This window comes from Pseudonaja textilis, chromosome 5, assembly GCF_049901715.1.
Source record: "Pseudonaja textilis isolate UNSWEBS1 chromosome 5, rPseTex1.2, whole genome shotgun sequence".
Classification (NCBI taxonomy): domain Eukaryota; kingdom Metazoa; phylum Chordata; class Lepidosauria; order Squamata; family Elapidae; genus Pseudonaja; species Pseudonaja textilis.
In genome coordinates, this window is record NC_141994.1 from 68,163,640 (window position 1) to 68,176,812 (window position 13,173).

Here is a 13,173-nt window from a genome sequence, read left to right on the forward strand (position 1 = left end):
GTTAGTAAGGTCTTCTCACCACCTTCGCGGTCAGGGAGAGCCCCCACGGCTTGTAAATTTAACTGTGGGAGAAGAACGAACCCTCCTCAGGCATTCCATCTCTGTTGATTTAAAGCAGCATCTACACCAATTTCTACTGGATTAAGTTGAATTTCCACTCCAAATTCTATCAAATCATCTCCTGATAATTCCCCTCTATTTGTTGCTTCCTGAATAGCTGCAGTAACTGCATCTGCTTGAACTCTTAAAGGCAAACTCTTCTCTTCTGACAAAGTATTTTCAGTGCCTGACAGTCCTCTGGATTTATCTGGAGGTGCTGTCGGTGGCAATATACGTACCGCATGGTAAGGCGGCAAACCTTCTTCAGGGGGTGCTAGGAGCGGTTGTTCATGAGTAGCTAATGCATCCATAACTACCCTCCAGGTTAACAAAATTGAAGAAGGGGCACGAGGCTCCTCGTGCAAAAATTTCCCTATCTTTCTCCAGCACTCTACTTTAATACTACCTCCCTCTGGATAACACGGAATATGTTTCCAAACATACTGTAATAAGTCCTCAATTTCTTTCTTTCCTACTGCATGTCCTCTACTATGAACTCCAAACTTAAAACTATTCCCAGCGATCTCTCTCATTTCCCTAAGGTGCTTTGTCTGAGCTTTCGAGAGACCTTCCCCCATACTCACGAAAAGAATCTGTCTCCGTCCAGCGAAGAAGATGAGGGCCCAGTCGACGTCCGCGACGATGAGTATAGGATGCGGGAAACGTATAGCTTTCAAGCTATCACGCCAAAACGTATAGCCTTCCAAACTATCACGTCGGGTCACCACTTGTGGTGGACTGGCATTTGAAATGAGACGCAGGGAAAACGTCTGAGCAGATGCCAGCCCTGAGTAGACCCAGGTACCAGCTTTTATTGAGAACAAAATGCATATACAGAAAACAAGTGACCTCAACAGGATGTTATTTCCACAGGATATATAGGATGAGAATAAACAGGATGAGAATATACATCTGCGGAAATTCCCATGGGAATGGCTCAGCTATTCCTTGGGAATGGCTCAACTATATACTATGACCTTTCACTGACATATCTGGTCCTCTAAGCTTCGCAGGTCCTAACAGGACAAAAACACCCATAGCAGGCGGAAATGCCCCCCCCACCAGAGGCATTTTTTAGTCCCTAGATCTATGCAAAGCTATACAAGGACCCACAGAATAAAATATATTACCACAGCTAAGTGAAACATTTGTTAAGTGAGTTTGCTCCATTTTACGACCTTTCTTGCCACAGTTGTTAAGTGAATCACTAGCTGTTAAATTAGTCAAACTGTTGTTAAGTGAATCCAGCTTCCCCATTGTCAAAGGGGATCACGTGACCCCAGGACCCTGTAACCGTCATAAATATGAGCCAGTTGCCAAGTGTCTGAATTTTGATCACATGACCATGGGGAATGCTGCAACGGTTGTGTGAAAAGTGGTCATGAGCCACTTTTTTTTTCAATGCTGTTGTAAATTTGGTCACTCAGTGAACTGTTGTAAGTCAAGGACTACCTGTATTTTGTTTCTGCCTTGCAATCTGTTGTCCCTGTAACTGATGTTCTCCCTTTTTCCTTTTAGCCAGGAGGAGTTACCAGTCCACGATGCAGCATCTGAGAAGGTAAGCAGCCCCGTGCTGATACACGGTAGATAGCAGTGCATGTTTTAGAAGCATCTAGACCTGTTCTGCATGTGAAAGCACTCAGTATAAATGTACTCAGTATCTGCGTGGCTAAGAATTGAACAACAACAACAACAACAACAACAACAACAAAGCTAATTTGCTGATCATTCTAATGGAAAACCTGCCTAGCCCAACCCTCCTCTTTTATCCAAGTTTTGGAGAAGTTTGGTATAGAAACTGGGATATGGGATTCTAATTTATGCCAAGTCAGGGTCATTGAGTCCATCGTTACCAGCCTTCTTCACACTTTGCAAATGTATTGAGCCATCGCCTTCAAAATTATGACCTAGCATGTCTGAGATGTAAAGGAGGCAATAATTTGAGAGCTCTGGTTTATCGGAGTAGTCAGCCAAAATGCAAAAACGCTGGGTACTGAAGTGGCTTGGCTGAATCTGCCTGTAAGATCGGGTAAGATCATTTTTTTAAAAAAATATTCCGGCATTTTGGGGAGCAACTGAAGCTGGTATGGCACTGTAGCAAGAGTTGGTACATTCCCACGTCTTTCTGACTAACTAGTTTTGCTCTGACTGATAAAGTTGCTTGGATGAACAATGAAATGTCTCACATTAACGAAATTTGGTCCAGTTGCCATGGTTCAATTGTAGACACCTTTGGCCTGGATCATTTGAGTTTCCATTGACATATTCTGGCATTCTGTTCGGTTCTAACTGTTTAGTGTGAGTTTGCCTGGAAGGTGATGGGAAATGTAGTCCAGCACTTTGGAGCACCATGTAGAAAGTAAATTTTTTAAGGAAATAAATGTCTGCAGGAAGTAAATTTTTGGCCAATAGCAACCACATGGATGGTTGCTACTTCTAACATATAAGAATGGGCCTACTGAATTGTTTATAAGTGGCATCCCTATGAACAACCAATTTTGGTTGCCCTGCACCACTTTAAAATCATCCATGCTTCTATATGGCATTGTGTGTTGCGGATATTAGTATTTCTGAATTAGTTCTAAGAGGATTTCTGTCTAGTGATTGCCTTTAATTCTTTTAATTGAAATTTCCCATTCATAATGCTGGTTAACCTCAATCCCAGTTCCAGTTGGTCTGCATTAAACAAAAGTTAATCTAGATGTAGGGCAATGTTTTTTTTCAAACTTGGCAAGTTTAAGAGGGGTAGGGGTGTATGTGTACTTCAACTCCCAGAATTCCCCAGCTAGCTTGGTGGAGTGAGGAATTCTGGGAACTGAAGTCTATGCGTCTTAAACTTGCCAAACTTGAGAAATACTGCCCAGCCAAGCTTTCCTTCTTTGTTAAATGCAATGATAAATATTGATCTCTGTAAAGAAAACTACTCTCAATTATTGCCCTCCTTAATTTAGTGTATCCTTTCCTGTCAGTTTATAGTCTTCCTTTCTGGAATAAACATTGTTTTTCCGACCAGTAGTTAATATTTGAGAAAGGAGGTAATTGAGAGGGGATGGAAGTCATTTGAAATGCTGTCTCTGTTTTAAAATGTTGAAATGCCAGATGTTATTGCGCTCAATTACTGGCTAATATGCTGTGACTGTAATTATGCAGTGAAGTGTTGCCAAGTTAGAGTCAGAGGGATGAATGAGGTTGTCAGCAAGTGGTATTTGCAAAATAATTCAGCAACCTGAACAATCAGAGCATCTCTTGTATATTTGACACTGAGGAAAAATCAGAGGTTATATAACCCAAGCTCTGTAAGTCAAGATTGAATGCTGTCTAATTCTAAATCATTGAAGCTTTCTCTCAGAGAGAAAAAAAAGTTTGCTTACTATTTGGAAAAATGTGTCTATAGAAACAGACTATTCCATATTCAGTTGCCTAATGAATGATTATAGAAGCCAGAACTAGTTTGGTCTAGAGGTTAAGTCACCTGGCTTGAAACCAGGAGACTGTGAGTTCTAGTCCCACCTTGGGTATGAAAGCCTGTTGGGTATCTTTGGACCAATCATCAGGAGATAATGAGTTATAGTCCCACCTTAGGTATGAAAGAGTATATCAATTGTATAGGTTGTGTGGTTTTGTTTTATTTTTATAGTTTTCTTATGTATAATGTACACTGAAGATGACATTTAATTTCGTTGTACGAGGTACAAGTTAAGTTAAAAGTTAAGGTCTGCTGGATGATTTGAGGCCAATCACCAGAAAGTAGTGAGTTCTAATCCTGAATTAGGCAATGAAGGCTAGCTGGGTATCTTTGGGCTAACCATGATCTCTCTCAGCCCAACTTACCTCACAAGGTGGTTGTTATGGGGAAAATAGGAGGAAGGAGTAATATGTATGTTTTCCGCCCTGAGTTATAAAAAAAGGAAGTTGGAAAATAAATAAGTAAAATAAAAATACAGAATCATTTTGCCACTGTACAATATTTGATGTATGATTCTTTTCCTGGAAAGATGTAATGACATGTGCATGACTTAAGGTTTTGAGGAAGTTATTTTTGTAATTCCTTTAGTAAGTTACAGGTTCTTCTCAAAAATATTGCCACATTCTAGTTTATGAAGAAAGTCTGTAATTCCTGCTTATCACTTACAGTTTGACTAGGAACCCATTGTAGTTTAAGCACCTGCCTTACAAGTATCTATTCTTTTTCAGCTTATTTTATTTTTATTCATCACACCCTTTGCACCAGCATGCAAAGTGTAAGAATGTAAGAATGAATAAGCCACAGAAGTTAAGATATATGATTAGAAAAAAAAATACAGCAAAACTTAGTTTTGCTAATCTTAGCCACCCCTTCTGGCTTTGGTCAGGCGATACGTTCTTTTTTAGGAAGATGTAGTAGGAAGATGTAGTAGCAAAGACATTCCCTGATAATGGCTAGGGGGCAACTAATTAGTTTTGTATATTGTGACTATGTGGTCAACACAACCCACCAACACTACCTAAATCCAGTTGTACCCCAAGGACCACTTCATTACAACGAATGGGTTCAAATTCTTCTAATAACAGTCCGACACTTTGTACTTACTGATCAAGAGGATATGTAAATAGGGGTTCTCCTTAACAGATTAGGAAGTTGCTAGAAAACTGTAGAGCTTCTAGGATTCCTTCTACAACTTTGCAAATGATTGAGTTGTGTAAACCTTGTTATTACCAACCTGGATGAGCTAATGCATGCTTTCCACAGTCATTTCTCAACGGGAGGATAGATAATCGCGGGCACTGTAGTTTGAGTTTATTGAAGTGTTGTGAAGTGCTCTAGAATTACGATAATGATGTCTTTCTTGACACAGTCATTACTCAGTATATCTTAACCGACATACCTAGCTATACCGAAGTATTTAAACTAAATTACACATCTCGAAGGGGTGCGGCCGAAGAACTGCATAATTTTCATTTCTTTGCTTTTTATTGGCATGGCTAGAATCTAGAAATTATTGAGGGAGGTTTGTGCACAAAGCCTTAAATTATCAAACTGTTTACTTGAAAGGATATTTCTGAAATTGGCAGGCTTCAAGGGAGAAGTGTCTCCAAACACTATCATATTCGGTTGCATTGTTTGGTCCTAGCGTATAAAATGATGCTCTAGCAGAGCCATGCAGATTCCTGCATGTTACCTTCTACAAAAGGTAACATGCAGGAATCTTAGGTCTTTGGCTGTCTTACGAGGGAAAGGTTGGTGAGAAAGAGCCCATCTGGTTGGGCTCCACTGCTTAAAGCAGTGTTTTTCAACCTTGGCAACTTTCAGATATGCAGACTGGTTGGAGAATTCTGGGAGTTGAGGTCCCTCCACCTTAAAGTTGCCAAAGTTGTAAAATGCTGGCTTAAATATTAAGAATCCCTTACCTAGGCTGCAAGAATCCAGATACAGGTAGTCTTCAACTTAAAACCACAATTGAGCCCCAAATTTCTGTTGCTAAGCGAGGCAATTGTTAAATGAGTTTTAGCCCATTTTGCAACACCCCCCCCCCAGTTCTTAAGTGAGTCACCGCATTTGCACAAGTGTTTAGAATGCAGTACTGCAGGCAAACTCTACCCACAGTCTGTAGTTCGATTCTGACAGGGCTCGCTCCAGGTTAACTCAGCCTTCCATCCTTCCCCTGGTTGGTCAAAAGAGGACCCCAGATTGTTGTGGGGGCAATAGGCTGAGATTGTAAACCTCCCAGAGAATGCTGTAAAGCACTGTGGAGCAGTATATAAGTCTAAGAGTTTCTGTTATTGCTACTTAACAGCACAGTTATTAAGCGAATCTGGCTTCCCCATTGACTTCATTTGTCAGAAGGCTGCAAAAGGTGATCACATGACCCCGGGACCCTGCAACCATCCTAAATGCCAGTTGCCAAGCGCCTGAATTTTGATCACGTGACCATGGGGATGCTGCAACGGTCATAAGGGTGGAAACTGGTCGTAAATCACTTTTCTCCAGTGCCATTGTAAGTTCGAGTGGTCACTAAACAAACAGTTGTAAGTTGATGATTCCCCTGTATTTAATAGATGGCAGCACAAAAAGTTTTCAATAGCTCTTTCCCCGTCCATCAAGCCTCCTTGAGTTTACTACCAGTCCTTCGTTCTGAAAATCCAGTGGCTGAACACCGATTCCTGGAAGTATACGAGTGATAATACAGGTAGCAGTGTGAAGTACTATCATTAGAAAAGCAATCGTGAAAAGATCTTGCTATGCTAAGTGGAGCCTTAATCTCTCACAAGCGGTCTCCAAAAAAAGGTGATGATGATCTAAAAATAGAGCTTGGTTAGGCTGGGGAATCACTTGCCACCTATTCCTTAATACCCAGGGACTTCCGTTGGAGAAACCCAGCATATTTCTTGGAATTGTAAGTATTATTGCCCAGGGTACAGAAAATAATCCAACTGTTAAAAATATGTTAAATTTTCGTTGAACTCTTTTTGTACAAAATTTGGTTTAAAAAGGCCTTTCATGTGGAGTGGATGGTAAACACAAAAATTCAGCTATAACTACTTCCTCATTTGCTGGAAATTGCAACTCCTGTGCTGTTTAAGACAAAAACCTAGGAGAGGGGTCTGTTCAGTTGAGTGGGCCTTCCATTTGATTTAAAATATTTGCTAGTGATTTAAGGCTGTTAAAAAACTTCACAATGTCTGTTCCTAGATACTTACAAATGTTGAAAAAAGAATGCTTGAGAGTATTTGAAGTGGAGAGAATAATGGCCTCTGATTTTATTTCAGCAAAAGCAGCTTGAGATTGAAAGAACTACAAAATGGTTGAAGATGTTAAAAAACTGGGAGAAATACAAAAACACAGATAAGGTAAGTTTGAGCACTTCCTTCAGCAATTGTAGTTATTGAATGCAAAAGTACAAATCAGGTGGTGTAGCCTTGGACTTTTTACCCACCTACTGTGATATTTGCTGAAAGAACAAAGTGCAAAGAAGCTGGATTTCAGAATTTCTGAATTATAAATATTTCAGAAATGCTGGCTTATAATTGTGGAGTAGGAGTGGAAAAATCCACATCCTCGTGACCTCACGTTTGGATTGCTGCAGTCTCTTCTACATGGGGCTGCCCTTGAAGAGCATTCGGAAGCTTCAACTACAGGCCGTCCTTCACTTACTACCACAGTTGAGCCCAAAATTTCTGTTGCTATGCAAGATAGTTGTCAAGTGAATTTTGCCCCATTTTACGACCTTTCTTGCCACCGTTGTTAAGGAATCACTCGCAGTTGTTAAGTTAGTAACACTTAAGTTAGTGAATCTGGCTTCCCCATTGATGTGGCTTGTCAGAAGTCTGCAAAAGGTGATCATATGACTCCAGAACATTGCAACCGTCATAAACATGAGTCAGTGGCCATGCGCCTGAATTGTGATCATGTAACCATGCAATGCTGTTGTCACTTTGAATAGTCACTACACAGTTGTAAATCGAGGACTACCTATAGCCGTGTTGGCGAACCTATGCCATGCGTTTCCCCCAGCACACAAGAAGTCACCTGGAAGAGACCCACTGTGCATGCGTGCACCGCCACCCAACGGCTGATTGTCAGGCATCTGGCGCACATGTGCAGGGGCGGAAGGGGGTGCATGGGAGATGCGCGCCCATGCGTAGGGACGCGCTGCGCGTGAGGGGGAGAATTGCATGCACAGGTGCATGGCACACGAGGATCATGCGCAGGAGGCATGGGGGGGAGCACGCATTGCCTTCTGGGTGCTGGCACGCAAGCGCGCGCAAGCAATTATCAATACAGGAGCCAAAAAAGGTTAGCCACCATTGATAGAACAGAACACAGCTGCATGGACAGTAAATGCATATATAACACCACTGGTGTGTGAATTACATTGGTTGCCAGAGTGTTTCCAGGTGCAATTCAAGGTGCTGGTTGTCACTTTTGAAGCCCTTCATGGCTTGGGGCTGAGTTACCGGAGGGACCATCTCCTCCCAGTTGTTTCCGCCCATCTAGTTTTGTCTGGCAGGCTCGACATTTCACAAGCCTGTCATCCAATAACTGTCAGCTGGTGGGCAATAGATAGTGTGTCTTCTCAGCTGTAGCACCAGAATATTCCAGAATATTCTCCCTTCTTAGATTGCAATGGCCTTGACCCTGTTGATCTTTTAGAAGGTGATGAAGACCTGGTTATGTGCCCAGGCTTGGAGCCCTGAGTTATAATGTTCTTGGTATATATAATTTTGGTTTCTTGGTTATCCTCTCCTCTCCTGCCTCCTTGCCCCGTCCTCCCCCTCCTTCCCTTCCCCTTCTCCCCTCTCATCTCTACCCCTTCTCTCCCCTATTCTTATCCCTTTCCTCCTTTCATCGCCCTCCCCTTCCCTCCTCTCTCCTCTGTTCTCTCCTCTCCTCCCCTTCCTTCCCCTCCTCCCATCTCCTCTCCTCTCCCACTCCCTTCTCTTCCTCCCCCTTTCCTATCCCCACCCCTCCTTCCACCTCCCCTCTCTCTTCTCCTCCCCTCCTCCCCCTCTTCCCCCCCTCCCCCGAGTCATTTCAGATGGGTGGCTGTGGGAAATTGAATAAATAAACAAAGACTTTTAAAAAAACGACTTTTACAAAATCCATCTGCTTCCTTTCTTTCATAGTAGAAACTGCTCATCCCTGACGCTCATATAAAGGCTCAGGTGCTTCTTCGAAAAATGCCATCATTTGGCCAATATGTAATGGGAGAGGGCTATAATCTCATCCCCCTTGGTAGTTTATTTTGTGGGGAAGGAAGATGGGGCGTTTTGAATTAGCATCCTATACCCATCAGTGCTGAGTTGGCGGCATTGCTTTACTCCAAGCCTGCTTTAAACTTCTTTCCTTTATAGGAATCTTTCCATTTTATGGCCTATAAATACGTACTCCTGAATATTACAAAACACAGTGTTTGGTATGGTGAAGCTCTTATAAAATTACTAAGGTACGGAGAGTTGATTTTCTATCCCCTTGAAGCAATTCCTGACAAAATTTCAGTATATTTGACCATATAGTTGTAAGGGAAAAAAACGTGCTAACCTGATTCTGTGCTGTTCAATGTAATTTTCAGCTAGCCACAGGGAGCATTAAGACTGGTGCCAATATGATGCTCATTATTGCTTCCAAAAAAGAAGACCATAATCTGTGCACAGGAGAGATGGAGCACACAATTCTTCTCATATGTTTACTGCAACTAAACAAATCATCATATCTTCACTGGGACTTAAGTGCTGGCAAAGACAGTAAATTGGTTTCCCATCTTGATTCAGAACTGATCTCCCTTTATGGAAAGCCACTGGACCTCTTCATATAACCGTTGATCTGTATGTCTGATCCTAGGATTAGATTAGGAATGCTCCCAGAATGAAAACCTAATTCTTGCTTGTTTCCATGATGCCAGACTGTGGTTTGATGTGTGCTGAATCATGGCTTAATGGTAGATAAACAAGTACACTTGTTTGTTGTAATCCCCTTCCTTCTTTCTTCCCAAGGATTGCTACGGTGGCAGCTTTCTCTTTTGAACTATTAGAGTTTGAAAGGAAAGATGAAAGTGAATATTTTAAATGATGACTGCTTTAGCAAAATAGGTTCTCCTTGTTTTTGATAGCAGAATCTCAGGCTTTTGAAAGACTGTTAAATGTTAGGAGACTTTCTGTGAATTATGGATTGTTCAATCTCACCTCCTGAAAAGTACTTTTAAAAAATCCTTTATTCACCTAAAGCAGTCAGAGAATGTTAAATCGGAGAAATTTAAGAAGGGATTTAACTGTTCTCCTTAAGATTATCTTTATTAACACTGATAAATGTTATTTTTACATTTTATTAATTTTGTAGGCTTTTATTTTTAATTTGATGTTTCCATCAATGGATGCAGAAAGTCTGCTCTGGAATTCTTTGCCTAAGCAAGTCAGAACAAGCATAAAACTGACATTCTTTACTTAAGGTTGCATTAATGCAAGTCAAGGATTGCATAACATAGAGACTGCTGAAGAAGTATGGTTATTTTATTTTTTTAAAACTAAAATGTGTTGGAGAAATAATGAAGTTAATAATGTAAGATGAGGAAAAGAAGGCTTGATTTTCAGGAAATGCAGACGTTTGTGTATAAGTGACTTAAAAATTTTTAGCTAAGGAAAGTAGCAGAGTATAACATTAGCCAAAAGAGTGAGTTAAGGAAGCAGATAGATAGATTGACAGAGTCAGGTTGTCACAGAGAAGAGAAAATCAACCTGTTCACCAAAGCACCTGAGGGCAGGGCAAGAAATAATGGATGTGTCAGGGACATTGAGATAGAAAATAGTTTTATTAGTTTTATAATTAGTTTTATATAAATATATTTAGCATTTATATTTACAGAGACAGGATAGTCAGGAAAATCATGAGGTAAATCCAAAAATAGCACACAGAAGAAGAAAAAAGACGGGGAAAAAGGGAAACGCCCCCTTTACCCCCACGGTAACCAATCATAGCGTAAGTTGGCTCACGCAGGAGCCAGCCAACCAATCAACTCCAACCGTGTCTTCTGGCCCATTGTACAATTTTACTGTTCCAGCTACTGAATTAAATATCACAACAGGATGGAAACGTAGGGATCCAACCTAGAACTAAGGAGAAGTTTCCTGACAGAATCAGAATAGAGCTGAAAGGAACTTTGGAGGCCTTCTACTCCAGCCCCCTGCTCAAGCAGGCCACCCTATACCATTCCAGACCAGTGGCTGTCTACTCTCCTCTTCTTAAAAACCTCCAGTGATGAAGCTCCCATAACTTCTGGAGGCAAGCCGGCTTGTTCCGCTGATTAATTGTTCTCCCTGTCAGGAAATTCCTCCTTAATTCCAGGTTGTATCTCTCCTTGATAACAATCTAATCATTGGAACAACTTGCCTCCAGAAACTGTGGATGCTCCTTCACTGGAGGTTTTCAAGAAGCTGGGCAACCATTTGTCCAGAATGACACAGGGCAGATCTGGGCACCTTTTATGACCCCCTGGGCCACATCTGGTCCTTTGGCTGTCCCTGTCCAGTACCTGTGGATTGCTTTTATTTTGTTTTGTTTTTTTTAATTTTTTATTAATTTTCAATAAACAAACATACACAAACAAAACACAAAACATGAAAACATAAAACTTCTTTTTGGAAAGCGGCTTAGTCCCCGGTTACATCTTTTTGTACAGACATAAATTCGAATTCATGCTCACTTTATATACCATTTCATATCTTATTTACCATTCTACATTTTCTATATAGCCTCTCCCCTCTTTTCACTCTCTTAATTCTGTTTTATTTATTTCATCTCAATTTAAATCATTATGCTTATATCTTTTGTCTGCTCCAATTATCTATTATCTTTTCTCATTAACACAAAATTTCTCCTGTAATCACTTTCCCCTAAATTTAACACTTAAAATAATATATAATTTTCATTCGGATTCTGCTTAGTACATTCTAAAGCTATGTACTATATTTCAAAATAAGAAAAAATAGTAAGTTTATAATATAATTCAATAATCCATAGCAAATTAAACTCTATCGTTAAGTCTTAAACATTTTACACATTCCTTTTAATATTTTATAATCATAAAACAATCCACAACAATCCCAGTTTCTCATAAGGTCCCCTGCTTGAGCAGGGTTGGACTAGAAGACCCACAAGGTCCCTTTCAACCTGATTATTGTATGTTTTATGTTCTAAGTGTTTTGGATGTCTAGTAGGCACCTTTGTTAGAAAATCCCTCTCCTTTTTGCACCAGGCAGTGTTGTTTTTGTTCTGCGTAGGGCAGTGTTCACGCTCAGCAATTGATATTCCATGTTTAAAACCTACTTAAACCACGGATAACATACAGATCTCCTTCCCCGTCCTGCTTCAATTATATGGCATGAGGATGGGAGCAGGCTAAGGAATATCAATAAGGCAACAATGGCCACGCAATCAGAATTCTGCATCTTTTTTGTTTGTTTCTTGTTCACACACATTACAAAGGGGCAGGGGCTTCAATTGTGAAGGCATGGCTATTATATTGAATTCTGACATTCCCTTAATTGGAATTCTGAAGTTCTGATTCTTTCTTTTTTTTTAAAGAGGTTGTAATTCTAATTTTATAGGGGGCCGCAATTTTAATTTTTAAAGTCTTGGTTTGGGAATAGCTATAATTGTACTCTTGTTCTCTAGATTTGATAGTGATTTGTAGTATGACAAATCACAGTGTCAGCTGTAATTTGCGTATGAAAAATGGATATAGCAATAACTTGCCCCAAAGAATTGTAAATTAGTGTTTCTCAACCTTGGCATCTTTAAGATGTGTGAACTTCAACTCCCAGAATTCCCCAGCTACCATGGTGAGAAACACTGGTATGGATAAATTTGGAGAATATAAAGCACTTTGACATTTTCAAAACTGTTTCATGAGTTTTATTTGGATGGATTTTGTTATTATTGACACTGTAGAAAGACTGATGAATGCTTTATTATGTGGTCATGGTTTAAGGATTGGTTAAAATACAAGGCTGAAATATTTATTGTGTGATAAAAGAAATATATTAAAAAATAAAACAAAACAGATATCCCTGCCCCACAAATCTGCTCATTCAGTGTTCTTTAATAGTAGATTTTGATCTTGATCAATTTGCCAGGTGCCAGGTGAAGCCTACTAGCTTTTCTTAAATTTTATTTATTTCACATCAAGAATACATTTCACAACCATCAATAAACCTGTATTCCAATTTCAAAAGTAGTAATTAGGATAGGAAATTTGAACAGTGATGATGTCAATGATAAAGTGAACACATACTGTGTCTGAGCTGACTGGTGAACATGTCATTTGTATGTACATTGGCTGCATGTTATTAGGAACAGGTGATAAAAATGTAGTTTATTAACTCCTATAAATTTGATATTTGAAGGATCACAGTCGTTTTCATTCTCAAGTGCCTGGGCTTGAAAAAGAGCGTGGTTCTGAAGGATTTAATTTTGACTGCATACTTAAAAATAAGAGCCATATTGGGCTGGTTTACAAAATCCAATATTTTCCATATGCTACATGACATAATAATTATAGGTTTATAATTGTGAAATTCGTTAGGAATCTTTGGTTTGTAAAT

General features: G+C 39.9%; 1 protein-coding gene across 1 annotated transcript in view; it reads left to right on the top strand.

The window, feature by feature from the left end:
- Positions 1 to 13,173, top strand: part of USP6NL (USP6 N-terminal like) — a 97,946-nt gene that overhangs the window by 47,621 nt on the left and 37,152 nt on the right. The window contains 2 exon segments of the mRNA XM_087935276.1: positions 1,618 to 1,657; positions 6,847 to 6,927. Coding sequence (XP_087791402.1) covers positions 1,618 to 1,657; positions 6,847 to 6,927 — 121 coding nt within the window.